Source organism: Drosophila melanogaster, chromosome 2R (genome assembly GCF_000001215.4).
Source record: "Drosophila melanogaster chromosome 2R".
NCBI classification, from domain to species: domain Eukaryota; kingdom Metazoa; phylum Arthropoda; class Insecta; order Diptera; family Drosophilidae; genus Drosophila; species Drosophila melanogaster.
This window is the reverse complement of record NT_033778.4, coordinates 8,514,697-8,532,925: the sequence shown is the minus strand read 5'-3', so window position 1 is coordinate 8,532,925 and position 18,229 is coordinate 8,514,697. Positions and strand designations below refer to the sequence as shown.

The 18,229-nt window shown below is 41.0% G+C and overlaps 1 protein-coding gene across 3 annotated transcripts in view, besides 1 other annotated feature; it reads left to right on the top strand.

Annotated features, from left to right (window-relative positions):
• The first annotated feature begins 631 nt into the window (after positions 1–631).
• The window catches only part of mtt (mangetout), a 58,339-nt gene continuing 40,741 nt past the window's right edge, over positions 632–18,229 (top strand). For all 3 annotated transcript variants that reach the window (NM_136542.3, NM_001144147.2, NM_001273877.1), the window contains exons 1-2: positions 632–1,082; positions 10,198–11,812. In NM_136542.3, the coding sequence (NP_610386.2) occupies positions 11,368–11,812 (445 nt within the window). In that variant the 5' untranslated portion in view covers positions 632–1,082; positions 10,198–11,367. The remainder of the gene's footprint in view (positions 1,083–10,197; positions 11,813–18,229) is intronic.
• Positions 3,299–3,353: a mobile genetic element.

The window sequence follows — 18,229 nt, the reverse complement described above, 5'->3', positions numbered from 1 at the left end:
TGTTTTTCTGGGTGCGACACATGTTCAACATTTTCGTTTGCGGGAGGACGCACTAATCTGCAGATGTTTTGTCAACTATTGCCGTACATTGTCGGTCTGCCCGGAAAAGCCAACCAAGCGTGTTTGATGTATGGCGAAGGAAAAAGTTATGGCTTCCTACATTTTTGATTGCATACGGAGCTATCAGCCTCCCGGAAAGAAGACGAATGTTCTGCTGGCCCACGATTCGTGTTCCATTTTCGCACTCATCAATTATGACTGTGGTTATCTTCTTTTTAGCTAACAGGCTTAAAGACACCGAAGAACATTGAATCGCTGCCAAAAGGGGTGCTAAAAGCAAATGACCCCCGCGTCGTATGTGTAATGTTTAGTCCCATAAGGCACGGTACGATTAGCCCCAGTGAAAACATAATGTATTATTACAGGCAAAAAAATAAATGTATTTTTAATGCATTCCTTCATATTTATTTTCAATAAAATTCTTAGCTCTCGCCATAATTTTTAATATCCTTGCCGAGTGGCAAGTAACAGCCGTTTCCTGCAGCCGTTTACAGAGCTCTGTAAAGAAATTTCCCAAACATCAGCCAACAGCATCCCGATGTCCTTGTCTCCGTCTCGGAAAACTTCAGTCAGTTCCAAACGCGAATCCACAGAGCACGGTCGATCCCTTGGCCATTGTCGGTTGAAAAACATGTTGTGAACACATTTCCCAACGATACAAAAAGTGCAAGTGACTACGTAGAAAACGTTGACAACTGGAGTTTACAAATCGAATTATAAAACACGCTGTTTAAATATAAAAATTATAAAAAAATTATTCAATTTTTCAAAAATACAAAAAAAGATGTGTGAAATTACAAAAATAAATAATTGATAAATACAGTGAAAACTGAAAATACATTGAACACAATTGAGATTATAGCAAAACGAGATTAAAGTTACGTGCATAAGAAGAAGTTATGCGGAAACGTTAAAGCTGAATATAATATAAACAAGTTACATAAAAGTGTCTGGAATTTATAAAGCAGAGGCTTAAACTTTAATAGGATAAAGCAGAGAATTCGTGGATAAAAAGTGAAAGCGTAAGTTCTTACTGCATCGCAACTAACAATAAATGCAAAATGTTCGCTCCAAGACAAATGCAAATCTATAAATCTCGGTAGGCAAAAATATGGTTCTTAGCTGGCTGGCTTATTGCTATTGTTGTGAGCTTGTTTGCACCGACTTAAATGCAACAAAGCTGATTTATGGCACGGGCCCTGAGTTCGCCTCTCGTGGCCAAGAGGGCGGCAGGGTCAAAGGGCAAATGCCGGGGGCACAGTGGCAACAAAAGGAACCTGGGCCAGTGTCAAAGACGGCGCTCGGCGCTTATATATGACTTACTGATGCTCCGCCTTTGTCGGCAGCCGGGAGGATGCTGGCTTGCTTTCTCCTGGGGTGACAAATGTGGGGACTAGGGGAAAATTAATTTGCCAGCCAGGACGAAGATCTAATAAAAATCAATTATTCGGTGAAATAATTGCGCGTTCAGAAAATGAAAATTCAAAACAAACAAAGAAAGGCAGAAATGAATAAGCGATGGGTGTTGTAAAAATTAATGGCTGCAAAGTTAAATGTAAATCGAAGGATTTGTATAATATAAATTGGCAAATTTCCCGAAACGAACTGAAGCGTCCCACATTTCGTTTAGACTAGGGCGCTGATTTCAATGTTACCCAAAAGCAATTGTCATTAAGTTTTCCGAATCGTAGTGGTTCATTACTTCTGGGAAAGTTTAATTTAATTCATAGTTTACGGCTTAAATTCGTCAATCCTTGGTAATTGATTATTGCTTGAAATTTAAGTCTGTAGATCTTCCCTCCGGAAAATTACGTCTTCTGCATCGAGCCTTCAATCATTTAATGGCTTAACTTGGAGAATGGACTGACTGCAGTTTTGTCGGACGTGATTTAATTTGGACTTACATTTTTATATCTTTCATTTCATTCCTCTTTTGGCTAATACACTGCTTTTGGATGAACTGTGCTCATTAGTAATGGGTCATTGAGCAAGAGAATTAGGACAAATGCCACAATGGCTTTAAGAAAACAATAAAAGTTTTCGTTTCATCTGTCAGGTAAAGTGTCCCTATACCTGGTGCAATAAATTATATCAGAAGAAAAACGAATCGGGAAAACTCTTTTCTTAATAGCATTTATACCCACATTGGCTTCTATTATTGTTACAACTTTTTCCAAAACGAGCAGGCAGATTATGTGGGTTTCCACATTAAGTTTTCGAGCTTAGTGCCTTGGAAAAGGGTGGAAAAAGGTTTACACTTTCTTGGTCAGACCTTTTTGGTCAGGTTAAATAGTTACCCTCGAGAACTAAAGGAAACTCTTGCAAAGTTCTCATCTCAAGCATTACAAAGTTGATTATGATGAATTAACTTTTACATCTGCAAATACTTGCGCTTACCAGAGAAGTGTGACTTAAACTTTCGCACTTTAAGGACATAACTGCCCAGTTCGTGCTGATTAAATTGAAAAATGGTTATCACGTATTCTCTTGGCGATTTCAAACTCCTTGGCCGTGTTCTTTTTGCCCCAAGCTTACTTAATTAAAATGCCCTTTGCGCCTTCACACAGCAATTATGCGAAGGCGTTTCCTATTTAAAGTGTGGAAAGTCTATTAAATTCAGACGAGGTGCCCGATGTCCTGGGTCTCTGCGCACAAACTGCCGTTTGCAACATTTTCATGCTCGAAGGACTTTCGGCCATTTCGGTGGGGGTGCGGTTGTGGATGCGGGGTGCTTGGTGCGGGAGCAGGAGCTTTAAGGATATTAGGATGGGTAGTGAGGCGTGGCCACGGGAACGCCTTGCTGTCACTGGATATGCATGATTGATGCTGGACCCTATCATAAATTGAATTCGCCCCAAAACGAAACCATTGCCTTAATTAAATTTTCCATGAGCAGATTAAGAACAATAAGTGCTCTAGTGCAAATTAAGCCCGGGGGCCTGCGAGTGCGTGAATAAATAAATATTTTAGGAGCGAAAAAGGAAGGAAAGTTTGGGCTTGGAAGTGGTGGCCTTCGAGGCCCCTCAGCTGCCATTAATATTTATTATTTCTGCTTTCTTTCAGCGGTTTACGGCTCTTTAAAGCCGACCATGGCTGTCATTAAATGGCCAATTGTCTGAAATGTACCGAGCCCGGCCAGCGGGCATTTAATAAATTGAGAACGAGGGTCGGCAAGAGCACAGCTTTAACTGAGCTTTATTTGAATTTAAGAAAGCTGCCCGTCTGTCCGTAACTTCTTTAGCTAAAGAACGGGTATCTGATAGTCGAGGAACTCGACTGTATGCTTTGCTCTTGATTTTGTTAGGAACCATAATCAGCCAGTTGAATGTTGGGAAAGCCTCTCAAAAATCTCTCTCGCAGCTGAATTTGCATTTGATTATAATAGGATTAGTTGCAATTTGGTTCTGGGAAGACCAACTTTTGGTTTTTCTCTTTTGGTCAGCAATCGAAGGAGGAACATCCTGCACTAATGAGCTGCCCGGCACCCAAATTGAAATACAATTGGCTCCGGGATGCGCTTTTGTGCAATTGGAGCCATACATTTTGTATAGCCCCCACTCCTCTGACACTTTTAGGACTTACATAAGCAGAGGAAACTTCTTCAGCGAGTGCTTTAATCTCCATTAAATATTTATGCTTGAGTCCTTTGATTTATGAAGCTCCTGCTGGAAGTTCGTTGTTTTTCGTCCTTATTTGCGTTACAAATACGCGACTCATGGCTGAAGTAAGTATGTGAACATCCTCGTACGGGAATATATGAGGGATTACCGTCGTAGATCAACAGCTAAGCCAATGTGGCTGGGGTCACAGCCGCTGTTTTTCCGTTTTTCCGCTTTCCCACTTTCCCGCTTTCCCGCTTTTCCCATTGTGCTGCCATTATTTATTGAGGACGTGTGTGGAGTGCGCACTCGATAAACTTGAATAATGCGGTTAATTATATTCATGGGCAGATGAGCGACTCCCCCGATATTGTGTGTTAGGCAAGTCAGGCCCTTGGGCCCCATTTAATTAGCTTGCTGGCGGTCAAGCTGGGCATCTATTGAATGGCTGATAAGCCTAGCCAACAGTGCAGCCATAAGATGCAATATGTGCGTTTTGATGGACCCACCCGTTTGATGGCGAGTCTCCATGGCTAATGAGCAGAAATAAGCTGTCATGCGCCGGTATTAGATAGCCCGCAATTATAATCCATTTACTGTCTATTACACTCGGCCTCCTCAATTAAGATTTTGATTGTGGGTTAAGTTTTAGCACTCAGAACCTATTTTCGTACTTAGAAATGGCAATCTTCGTATTATTTATAAAGTTTTAAATATTTAAAGATGCATAATGTTGTGTATGCAAAACTTTTTCAAATCGTTTGAAATTTGAAACTGTTTTCAAACACCCAGAGCTCGGAATCAGGATGAGGTGAACAAAACCGGGGGCTGTTCCGATTCCCAATTAAAAAGGGAAAGGCACCAAGCGGGGGCAAACAGCGAAACCGACCAATTTCAAGCACAATCAACTTTAACCTCCTTCGCTGAGGAATCGAAACGACAGGGAGCAAGACAAATGGAAATGACTCCCGCTGGTGTACTCGGGGCATTCGTGGCAACATTGTGTGCCTCAGTTGTCGGGGCAATATCTCCCGCGGAGGAGGACTATCTGGTGCACGCATCATTTGCTCGGCATACGTACGTGAGTGACAACATTAAATAATCCATTTAATGTGGCGTGTATATCATTTCGAATGCTATCAGTGCCAATCTCCATATACACGCACCGCCAAAAAACACAAAATCAATAAACAAACAAGCAAACAGCCGCCCTGTCAACAGAATGAGTCAGGATCCCGAGAAACTGGGAGCCGCTTTCCTCGCGGACGAGCTTACATTCTTTGTCTGGCAGCCCAAGGCTGTTCATCCTCCTTCTCCCGATCCCGCTCCTCCTACTTTCCAATCTCCTGCTCACTTTTATCCTGCATTCCCGACTGCTGACAGACAGCACAGTCGGATTGAAGTGGACGGAAAGGAGCTTCACGTATAGGCAACCAAGGAAAGTCGAGGTTTCGGAAAATTAAAGGTGCTTTTATGCAGTCTTCTAGGATCCTTTGGAGCAGCTGAGATAACCCTCATTTTATCCTAATTCATTTTAAATGAACTGATATATTTTTCTTTGTAAGCTTTGGGCATGCTAATACAACAGATTGAGTAAAAAGTTAAACGGTCTGAGGATGGCTGCAATTTGCACGCCATGAAACAGAAATTCTAGGAAAACTCTCTTCAAACCATCCCTTTCAGTAACTATTTGTAACTATTTTCCAGAACGCTGGCGTTGGTTAAAACGGCAGCAGATTTTTGGCATAACATTTTCGCGAAGTCTGCACTCGAACTAACCATCAGCACTGCCAGCCGTCTGATAAAAAACTGACAGTTCAGACATAAAAACCGGGAAAAATTGACATTTTTTTTTTAAAGAACAAAAAACGGGGACAGAGGGTAGTCTTAGCAAAATTTGATTTTTGTGGACAACATCGCTGTAGTTTGTTTGTTACTGTACGCTGAGTTCCAATAAGTTGGTGGTATATGTCGGACGGCAGCCGAAAATGTTAGTATCTTATTTAGATGATGGTCATACAAATACTTGACTGAATACCTTTCTCTGTACAATTTTTGTTATTGAAATAAAATAAATGCAGTTTAAATAGGTTTCTGGATAGGGGCTGTATAAAATTTGTTCCTGCAGTGGACGGATGTAAAAAGTACTCCTGCCCCAACCATGATTGGAGGTAACTCTTAGCTAATTTCTAGGAAAAGGTACTGTATATTTAATGTATTCCTAAAATATTGCACTGAACTAAGTGAAAGTTTTTTTTTTCCTAAGCGGACAGCGTGCATACTTTATTTTCTAATTTCTAATAAAAATATTAAAGGAGTCCAAATATTTTATTTAAGATTAGGTAATTTCGTATGTTAGTATTCTTATCAGACTATTTATATTTATTTTTATCCTGAAATCCCAAGAGTAAGCAATAGTTTTACCCTTCTAGCCAGACACTAAGATTGTTCAACCGTTCAGTGAAACAGTGTTTTGCCAGGAAATGGGCCGTGAGCACCAGTGCGGTGTACCCCAACTGTTTCATATGTTTTCGTGAAAGGCGTTGCCATGCCTTTTACCTTTGGCTCCTATTTCGCCGACGCTCAGGCTCAGTGTTTTGCTTACTTATTCATTTGATAAAGTGAGGCGGAATGCGGGGACCGCGTCCCACTTCAATAAGCATATGATTGCCGGCCCTACTCAAGTCGACTCAACTCGAGTCGCCTCGAATTGGTGAAGGGAAGGGGAGTTCCTTGTGCTGAACAGCTTCTGGAATGCGAAATGTGCCTGAGCTCATTTCGGTCTGTGTAAAGCAATTTCCGTAATGAGTGCTCTCCTGCAGAGCACTTAAAAGTATTTGGGGCCGCCCCCTTGCGCCGCCTCGACTGCGTTACGCATACGCCCTGTGTGCTGAAAATTACTTTCGACTTTGTCGGCCAAACGCGATTTATTTTGATTAATTCGCCGCTCCTTTTCCGCACTTGACGTAATCCACTTATGAAATCTTAATACTCTACCCGAAGATTGTTTTCAATTTGCAGCATGTGTGTGGGCGCGCGCATATTGGAAATTCAAATGTTTCCAGTTTCAAAAACCAATTAATTATGGCGGAAATGCGGAGGAGCGCGGGCATAGAGCGCGTAAACGCATTGACACAGCTTCAATTAACCCGACTAGAAGCCCTGAATCGACTTAATTACTTAATTTATACCGACCTCCGGGCCCGCAGGCTCACTTGCGAAATGGGATTAATTTGTTTACTACTGGGTCGGAACAGCCGCGAGAAATGCCGCCGGCATAGCTTTATGGCCGTGCCAATCTGTTGGCCCAGAGTCCTGCCGGCAAAGGACATTCGATGGGCACAGGAGGGGGTCGAGCAATGGCGCGTGCTGGCGCGTGAGCCACATTTATTGGCGCCGCTGACCAGAAACTTTTCGACTGGAAAACTTGAACGAAATCACATTGAATTTAGCACTATTTTCGTTGGCCCTGGCTGAAAAACGGGAGAGTGAAGAGCTAAGAGTTCTCCAGAACTGGCAGACATTTGCATGGAGCGTTGCCAAGCTCTCTGACTAGCATCACAATGGACGACAGCAGGACCTATGAAGTGGCCATGTGATGAGTGCCTTTAAAGCCAACTTGTAGAGCAAGCCGCAAAGCCATTGTTGACCTGGTCAACTTTAAAGACGTCCTAAACGGCAGCGATGACGGGCATGAATGGAGAATCAGCTCCAGCTTTCGCTTCTCATTCGCTTGGGTTTCGCTCACGGGAGATTTAGCCACTCCACGGAGGTTTTTGGCTTATGCATGTTGGACGCCACTAATTAAAAGTTGGCCGAAAACTTTTCCACAGTCTCTTTTAGTCACCGAAGTTCTTACAGTTGAATTCTAAATTTTTTTTATGCCTCGCTTGGCCGGCCAAGACGACAAAGTGAGAGCGCTGAAAATAAATGTCCCAACTTTTTAATTGGCAAAACAATAAAAGTGATAATAAATGAAATTATACGAATAAGATGCACGGAAAAATTATCGCAAACTTTTGGGCCATGGCATAGAAATGTTGACCAAATTGCGTGCGGCGGAATAAATTACATTTCACGGCTTATTTTGAATGCTACCCATGGAATACTCTTTTAGACTTTTATGCATTCTTACTTTACTAAAGGTCTAAAAAATATTTTGATTTGCGACTATTGTAGATTATCGTAGATTAAAAGGGTATACTGGATTCGTTGAAGAGCGCCTTATTTCGTGTGTTATGCCGACAATGGGAGTTATTTAAAGGATCTGGGACTGCCACTCGCAAATAATAGATTTAATTGTACTTCTTGTGAAGTGGCAGCAGCCCATTGACTGACTGATTTATATGCTCATTATAAATTTTACCAACACCCGCAGGCGTGTTGACAAATGGCGCCGCACACATTGTTAATATTTAATCTCGAATTTTTGCGCTTGGGCCGGATTGCATATTCATTATGGATAATCATCCTTTAAGTGGTCAGCCGCCAGTCCGGCGATCCAGTCGGTCGCGTCACGTGCCAGCCATTATGGTCGGGTTAATAAATAATATTTCAAATTGAGAGCCCACTATATGGGTCCACTAGGCTCCAGGAACAGGAACAGGATGGGGGGTCATTAATTTTGAATTTTACCGCAGCCCTTTTCGGGTCTTGCGCTCAGCTGAACTTTGTGCATAATTTGCGCATAAAAAATCATGGCCAGAAAGTGTAACGTGGCCATTACCTGAATGGTTTATCTGCATGTGTTCATGCACCACATAAAAGACTTGGTCTAAAGAGGCTGCTGAACGAGGGTCAAAGAGAGAGCCTCTGCGCTTGAGGCGGAAAATTCTTTGGAAAATTGTAATAAATGAGATTTTGCTACATGCCTGCGGAGTCTGCAAATTCTGCTTACAAATCAGAGCGATTAAGCGAGCAAAATAATAAATTCAATAAAGTATGCTTTTAAAACGGTCTAAGCATTTGCGTTCCTGCTTTGCAGTCTATTGCAAATGTAAACAGTTGCCAGTAAGCTCTTTTCACACAAATGTGGGCAAACAGAAAGTGCGTAGGCATTAAGCTGCCTGTCCTGTGTCAGCAAATAAGGACATCCGGCTGGAAAAGATAGAAAAATGGATACGCAAAATGTCACTTACCAGGAATGGACCAGTAATAATACCCAGTCTTCATATTTGAGTCCCAACTTAGGGCTTAGCCGGATGCTTAGTTGCAGGGGCTGGCAATCTAATCAAAGTATTTGCGTTAATTATAGGGGGCTAATTAAATAACAGGCTGCTTGACAAAAGGGCTCCACTAGCTGGGCCAAAAGCAATTAGCCATTTTGTCGCCACTTAATGAGGCCGTGTAATGGGTTTTCGATGGACTCGTGGGTTGCCAAGCACTTATTTACTCGTTAAGTTATGGTCCAATTGGCAATTGACTTGGGGTATGCTTGCTTAGCCATTTTTACACATTTATGCTTCATTCGACCAAGGAAATGTTGATACACTTAGCCCATGGCATTTAAACTTACAGCAGCTTGAATATGGTCCATGCATTTATTAAAGCCAAGTCTGCCTTACATGCTGGGCCAGAAAACACATTTTACGCCTCTGCTCGTATATTCTAGCATATCACCCGAATTTGTTGACTTTGTTGACAAAAATAGCTGCAGGATTTGCCCGCCTTTCGGAGAGAATCCGGTCACAAGGCCCAAAATAAGTGTCAACTGCCATGTGAAAATAGACAAGATGGGTGGACTGGCGTATATTGCCGAAACGTGGCCATAAATTAACGAGCGACCCGACTAATGAAAATGTTTGGCCCAGTATCTCAGTCCTGAATTGCATCCCAAAAATTTAATTAATCTCATCAATTTGGGCTGACAGGCATTGGTCCTTCTGCAGTGGGGATTGACATTCCTCAAAACGTGAATAATTGAGATATAAACTGGAATGCGCACGATGACTATTTATAGGGGCAATGGTATAACGCAACTATTATTTTAATTTTCAATAAACTATTGGATTCCGAAATGAATACCCTTTTAATTGTGTTTGTTTTGTGTGTCCAACCAATCAGTATATAGCTTTGAGTAATGACTATTTATTGTCGTAAAGGTTATACTTGAATCGTTGAAAAGTTAAAAAAAAAATAGGTTTATACTACGGATAAGGATAACTGACACAATTTTATAACCAAAGCTGTATAAATAGTATTTAGATTGCTTACCAATATAAATATCTAAATAAAATGTAAATGAAACATTCGCTAGCAGTCGATCTCTTTAGTTCTTGCATTTCACTTTAAGATTTGAATCAGATAGTTTATCTTTTCAACAACATCTCGTTGAGAGGATAACTTTAGCCAAAATGAAAGCGCCTGTGCGCAGCTGTAATAATACAAATGTTTGGCCATTTTTATGCATATTTTCACTGCTCATTAAACTGGCTTAACTACCAACATTTATAATTCACTTCCCTTCCGTTTCTGGTCGTTGTGCTTTCCTATTTATATCCTGGCTAACTTGAGTTTCCACTTGCGTTTTATTTTTCAGCTGTGCAACAAAGTTGGCAGCCCATAAAAATGCTCTGGACTGGAGTGGGCGTAAATTAGCAGCCACATCAATTTCAGCGCGGCGAGTCAAACTTAATTAAAACGCGTGTTGGCCAGACAAATTTTCGGACCCTGTGGAGACTTAATTGAAATTTAACCAACCGCTCGCACCGCGAAGCAAATGCTTTGGCTGGCAGTGCTCCTCCAGGCTCTGCTGCCCGGCTAGATTGCCGATTTCCGTGCCCACGTCCATGCCGATGTCTATGTCCAAGTCCTTGCCACACTGATCGCCCACTGCAGCTGAAGTGCACCAGGAATAACGATGCCACCGCTGCTGCTTGCGTTCATGTTGCTGCTGCAGCAGCAACAATTGCTGGCAGGCAGCGCGACCGACCAGCAATTAGCCGGAGCGACTGATGACGGAAGGTCGGCCGCCGCATTAAGTGACAATTTAAATTCAACGCTTGTACTGCTAGCTGGTAAAACCATAAAAGCCATTGAGCGACAGACGAAAGCTGCAGATAGGATGGCAGGCGGCGCGACGGATAAGTTGCAAGTGACACCTGCAAACCAATTACCTGCGAACACAGCGGCTACCTCCACTCGCCCAGCTGTGCTCCGTACTTTGGATTCCTTTATGGCCGCCACAATGGCAACCGGAAACCAGTTGGGACCAGGCGCACCAAGGGGGATAAAAAGTGCGGCAACCTTAGAAGCAAGCTCGACGACAACAGCACCTCCACGAGCAGCAGGTGTGTCAGTAGCAGCAGCAACATCAGCACCAGCAGCAACAGCAGCAACAGCAGCATCAGCAGCAATAACTGCAGCAATTCAAGCCACGGCAGCAACATCGCCGACTCGGGAGCAACACACGCTGCCCCCACGTCCCGCAGTGGGGCAAATGGCACGGATAAATGTAGCAGCAATAATAGAAGACCAAATTGGAAGAGCAGTGATTCCGAGCACAACAAACAAGGCCGAGACACCAGCAACACCCTCTACCACATCCACGTCCACTCCCACGACAGAAATAATACTAGCAAAAACAAAGCGCAGCGAGTCGGACAAGACCAATAAGATTGGCCAGAGTGTTCAGAGGGACGATATAAAATTCAATCCGGATGCCGAACTAACCCATGGCTATGCAAATGCCACAGAGGCGTGGCCAACAATGACAACTGCCAATATTGTGGCAGCGCCAGCAGCACCGACCATATCGCCGGCAATAACGAGCACGGCGACCAGGATTGGTGGCAAGGCGGTGCCCACGCCTCGGTTACTCGGATCCGGTGCGGCGAATGTGGCCCAGATACTGGCCAAGTCTCTGGACAGTCCGTCCCCATCATCGTCATCCGGCTGGCCGGTTAAGCATGCCGCTGTGCTCGAGGGCGATGTTATATTGGGCGGCCTGATGATGGTCCACTCGCGCGAGGACAGCATCACTTGCGGACCCATAATGCCGCAGGGCGGCATCCAGGCCTTGGAGGCGATGCTATACACCTTGGACCAGGTGAACAAGCAACAGCTGCTGCCGAACGTCACTCTGGGCGCCCACCTGCTCGACGATTGCGACAAGGACACCTACGGCCTGGAAATGGCAGTCGACTTTATTAAAGGTAAGTGCATCCCGCTTTTCCGCGCTTTCCCAATTAAGTGAAATCTGAAATGGGCTTGAAAATGTATTTAATAATAATTACGCTCCTAATTAATAAACGAAGAATTTAACAATTTGCTAAATGTGCCGTTCCTGAAATTGAATTTAATATTTCTAAGTAGTACAATAATATATAAATAATAAAGTGAGAGTTTGAATCAACAATTATATTTTTCTTTATATTTTTTTAACGCTGACATAATGCTGATATTAATGTATAATAATTTCACAATTTAAAAAAAATTTCTGTTTTTAATAAAGTTAAATATGGTTGTAAAATATGTTTAAAGTTTATAAAATAAATGCGTTTAAATTGCTAAATGGAACCTTTTCCTTTTGACAAATTTACAAAGAGCCGAATTTTATGTTTCTTCAAGCTATTCGGCAATTTACGGCTAAACAACTTTTTCCTTTCATTTATTAAACTTTTTCTGTTGCAACATTTTTTTTTTCAAATTACAGCTTTTATTTTGATTTGTGTGGCAGGTCATAAATTAGGAAAAAGTTGCTTCCAGGATGGTATACCACAGTATTGTGGCTTACCAAATAGCAATTGCCATACGGATAAAGCTCAGAAACGTTTTAATTATACTATTAAGATTAAACTCCGCTCTTTTACCAGCAATGTAGAGAATGGCTTTAAAAAATAGTTACTTGTTTCGTTTGCAAGACCAAATTAAGTCTTTCCTTTTATTTATTATATACGGCAGTCTTCGATTTTTTCCACAAAAGCCTCGTGTGAGGCAGCCTTTAAAATGGTTTGTTTGATTGCTTGGAAAAAAGTGCATATATCACACATTTATGCATTTTGACAGCGTGTAAATAATACTTGTGGGTGGCTCTACCCAGCCAAGCCGTGGTCAGATTTTTTAAAGTTTTAATCCAGAAAAAAGTGTGAAATGAAATATAAATGTAAAATAATATTTACAAAGGGCGAGATAAGGTTAAGCGTCTGAAACGAGTGTTAAATCCAAATGAGAATCTCAGAATCCGTGTAAGTGTATTTAAATATTTGCTTATTCTACATGTACCTGTTTAATAAGTTCTCTACGGGTCTTGTGCCCTTGACATCAACTCCACATTGTTCATTACGGACTCTTGTGCCATAGAAAATATCACAGGAAGGCATTTTGCAGGAAAATGCAAACAATGCACATCAAATAATCCTCCCACAAATTGAAATCGTGGTTTGTTCATTTGCATGGCCGTGTCATTAGCATTATTACCTTCAACAAGTATTGAACACCACCATTGTACACCACTTTCAACTTCCATTGAATAGAGATTGAATCGATGTTATCTTTCGTTTATGTGCAAATCGTTTGCCAATATACACGCAAATTCCATGTTTAAGTTCCTTCGAATTCAATTGTTGCCTTGCATCACTACCGGAAAAGGGAGTCGCCCGCCCACTTTTCCGGCATTGGTATTGACTTTGTCTGTTTACCAAACCCCTTAGGGGCACAACACCGCAAAGCAGCTTCCAATTGTTTAAAAGGTAGTTCCTTTAACGAATAGTAGTAAGTAAATATATCATATATATGTATTATATACAAATTAACTTAAATAAGTCGATTAGCTACCTTACTGAATGTATGTTATTTTAACTTTAAGCTTAAAACTTAATTGATAGAGACCAAAATTGGCTTAAAAAGTATACCCTCTTTATTGTGTGAAACTAAGCATATGGGCTATACTAATAAAGTAAGTTCTAAGTTATGTTGCATTAAATATTAGCGAATTTTTGCTAAAATCAGTGGTTTAATGGCAGGCCGCAAAGACCACTTCTGTTTATTTCTGTACTAGAGGAAATTTTGTGGTATTTTTTTTACTATGACTATGGGATGCATTGGTTGAGTTTGGAGAATGAGTAAATTTAAAGCATGTATATTTTAACGATCTAAAAATTACAAGTCAGGAGTGCTACTTATTGAGTTTCATGGTCTACAGGATTCCGTGTGGAAACTATGTTAGTCCCGTATAACAGTCGGTTAGCTTTTGTGTGGTTCGAGTCTTGGGTATAAATTCAAAGCTTGGTACAGGTCCTGGGACTTTTGGGACAGTGAAAGCTCAGCAACAACAACAGTGCGGAATGCGGAGAATTCGAAATTTGTGAGTTTTTTTTTTTGCGCGATGCTTCATAATATTTTTTGTGAAAGTGCATGCTTCTTAGTCCATGAAAAAAGGAGTAAAAGAAAAAGCTCTTCTCTTTCCCCTTATTCTTTATTCCACAAAAACAGAAAAAAGTATCACTTTTTGTTGCTCTTCCACGAAAAAATTGCGTCCTTATGCTTTTCCGATCTGGTAACCCTAGTAACACGTGGATTTTAAAACCATGCGTTCAATGGATAATTAAATTTCAATTGTAAATAAATAGATAAAAAAATTATAAATTACAAACGGCCTTTTGCTGTAAGGCCTTTTGTTGGAATGTTATAGCCGCCGTCGAATTCTAAATTATATATTATTAAGGCTGCATTTCGAATACAAAACGGGGCTCAACTTCTTTTCATCCGTTCAAAAAAAAAAAACCAAACCGTCAAAGGAATCAAGAAATTCAATTGCATTTGCCTGAATTTTTTTCCATTGCACATTTCGGCGTTTTTCGTCCTTTGTCTTCCCTCTTTTTTGCTGACGTTTTTCCTTCTTTTCCGACTTCCCTAAGACTTTCCCACAAATGCGGCTTTGTGCGTGCCTGTGTGTTATGACTTTTAACCAGGATTTCTGGCTTGCTTTGTCTAGTTTCCTGTGCCTGTTTAATTTGTGTTCCTTTAAGCTGGCTTAGCAGGGAATTATATTCATTCCCATTTCGGTTGGGCTTTCACTTGAGTTTTGATGGGGATAATTGGTGTGTCTGTGGCATGTCAGGCAAAACCGTTGCCTTAACAAATATTCGAATGCAAATATGTATATGGTGTATGTATCATCGAAAGTGTTAAGCTTTTTCGTTTTACTAATTCACATTCAAGATTCCCCAAAAAGTAGATTTCTAATCAAGATCCAGTTGATCCAGTGTGTTGAGTATTTTTGTGCTACTCTGGTGCAATGTATTTTCACTGTCCACTTTTTGGTATGGGCTTAAAAGACATAATTAATCATACTTAATTACCAGTTAATTTAAATTTTAACGTCCTTAATGAATTGTTGATGAGCTTAAAGAACACTTTTTTTTTTTATAGTTTACTTTATTTTTGAAAGATATATCTTTTCACAGTTAAACAATTTCACATTAATGATATCTTTTGAAAATAAATAAATCATTAGTACTGTTTTTCGACTATCAGATATAGCTACGAAGCTAATTAATAGTGAAGCTACTGACTTTGAGATTACACTTACAGACGGACATCATGGCATCATCGACTTGGATATAAATGCTTTATACCCAACCAAATTTATTTCTTGTACTCTACGTGTAACTATATAAAGGCGATAGCTTCAATAAATGTGGCAATGCGGCATAAAGAAGAGAATTCAGTTATGCAAAACAGTTGAAATTCTCCGTAGTGCTGTAAGGCATAAAGCCAATTCCCTTAACTTACCCACATATTGTTCTATACATTGAAATTGGCATGGCTTCTTGAGTGGTCGCTTTCTCAATCTCTTCCATTTTGAGAAGTTCCAGTTACATTATGTGGGAGTCTAATCATTCTCAATCTCTTTCATTTTGAGAAGTTCCAACTCCATTTTGAAAGGGTCTAAAACGTGGGCCGACGTAACCATTTTGTCCTCTGCTGCAATGGCAATTTCAGATTGTCCTGCAGATGCCATTGACTACATTGTGTATCTTCTGCACAGTGAGTTTGTTTTTTGTAAGGCTGCACTTCCAGATGATGAACATGATTTTTTAAAAGACTTCTATTTCTGTGATTGTTGAATGAAAAAATATTATAATTGATGTATTCAGATACTTTATACACTTTCCTTAATAAACTATTGTTTTATATGCGGTCCAGTAGACAACCCCCACAAATGTAATTAGCAATTAATTGTTCGCTCTGGTGTTTTTAAGTCTTTTATGCATTCACAATTATTTTTTATGTAATGCCAGCTCGCCTGGGCAGAAATCAATTTGCCGGAATGCTACTAAGCCAGTCGCACAATGGCGGGAAAAGCAAACATCGGCATAACCAGCGATTCCATGAAAGGGCAATAGTTGTCGGCCGTAAACGACGAACAGTCAGAATGAATAGTTCGATGGGGTGGGGCTGGGGGTACGGCTTGAACGGGCGAAAGCCGCAGGACATCTCTTGCGGCCATCCAACCCCCCCCCCCCCCCCCCAGGCGCATGCTAACAAGTGTTTGTTCCATTCATAAATTCTACTACGAGTGCGAAGAGACCCGAGCAAATGCACGAAGTCTCATTTCTGTCCTACGGTTTTAGCACAACACGGTCGTGTCACTTTTTTTTAGAACACGGCTCCTGCCATCCTGCCTGATATCAGTGGAAGTTCAGTTCCACACCGGTCCTTTAACAGCGCACACGTCCGCGGTGGATAACCCGGCCTGATTCCCAATCCTTATCGGGCGGAACACTATAAACTAGCGTCGGGGGATAAAGCACGTATGAAGTGGATGTGTCGAGGATGTCGTGAATACGTGACAAACAAATATACAACTAAATCAAATTCAACGAAGCTAAAACAAAACAACTCAATTCCCTTTAAATAAATAAAATTACCATAATTCCGAATTAACAATATATAAAACAGTGACGGAAACCCAAGGTTCTACAATATGCAAATGAAAAATGGTGTATATTCATATTAGATTTATCTAAATTTCTGCTTGAAAAGAACTTTAATATCAAATAAACTTAAAGTGTATGGGTAAGAACTAAGTCAAAAGCCATAAATGTGCAGTTATATCTGGCCAATGAATGTCGCAGCAAATGAAAGCAATATTACCAAATCTAAGCAAACAAATCTAAGCCAAATAAATACGAAAACCCCATTGCAAATGAAGTGTAAGCCGATGGCTTTGAGTCCTTCAGAATTAAGTTGCTACTGCCGCTGCTTAATAAATCTGGAGACGTCTCGCCAGGCAAAAAGATAAATCTTAAGGAAGGCCGAAACTAATTTCATTATCAAAATATAAACATGAAGTCTGTGCAGGTCAGACTTTGGTTAACCTTTCCTTTTTCTGTTGGGCTGTAGACTTTTGGTTCGGCCTGGCAGCAAAAAAAAGGACCAAACAAATATTAATTAATACAACTTCTAAATTATTTTTGGGGGAAAAGTAAATTTGGCCGGACACTGGGAAATAAATCTGAACACAGAAAGTTGGTCAAAGTTGCTACTAAGCTACATTTTTTTTACCTTAATTATAAGTTGTTGGGAATTGGCACAGCAATTCGTTTTAAGGTCTAAAATAGGAAAAGTTTGACAGGCGAATCTGAAGTTGAAGCATTTTAATTAAAGTGAGCAGCAGGGGAGTGATGTGCTTGTTGTCATGCCTTTAAATAAAGTGCCAGAGCGAAAATCTGTGGAAAATTGATTTAAAAGACTCTGTGGATGCTACAGTTGACATTCTTTTGGATTTATTCATTTGAGAAACGTCCGGTCGACGGGCAGAGTATCTCGAACGAATTATCACACATACGCCGTGTGTGCGGCCCAGGTGTTCTGATAAACTTTGCTGCCAGGCTACAGCAATTAGAAGAATTTAGGTGTAATTGCAAAATTATGCAAAAATCACAGACTGCCGGCAGGTTGTTGGCAGATAAGAGGGAATTGGAGTGACGAAAAAGGAAATGGTCCCATAATTTTAAGCACAAAATAAGCAAGCAGGTGTGTGAGCTGATTGTCAGTTACCGCAGTCCTGCAGCCACAGGATATTTCATTTCACAGACTTGCTGACATTTTGTAATTTTATGTTCGTTTATTCCTGACCTTCCTGTCACCCCTTAAGCGTATTAGAAAAATGCCATGGGCCAGCGATAATTGCCAAAGTCTCTGCCTGTTTCATTCTCCAGGGCATGTCGGCTTTTAATGATAGTTTTGGGACCCGGTCGCCGGAATGCTGAGAGCTTCTAGGCCCCGGTCACGTAGTTGTGATGAATGCCCAAGCCGCAGTCTGGGTTTGTCGTCTTTCCTTCATAGTTGCTGACCAATTTTTGGCTAAAATCCGCTTTGTTTCGACCTGGCCTCTGTTTAATTGCAAAATAGGGCAATTAATAAACTTGTCTGGCGAAATCCCAGCCTTCCCATTACCTTTATTTACCTTTGCTACTGTCGTCGGTCGTTTCAGCAGTTTTGTCGGCTCCACAGAGATCTGTCGGCACAGGAAGCACGTTGAACTAAAGGAAACGACCGTATATAAGAGCGACAGGACGAAATGTGATATTTAATGGTGCACTTTAAAGTTCCAACTTTTTCAC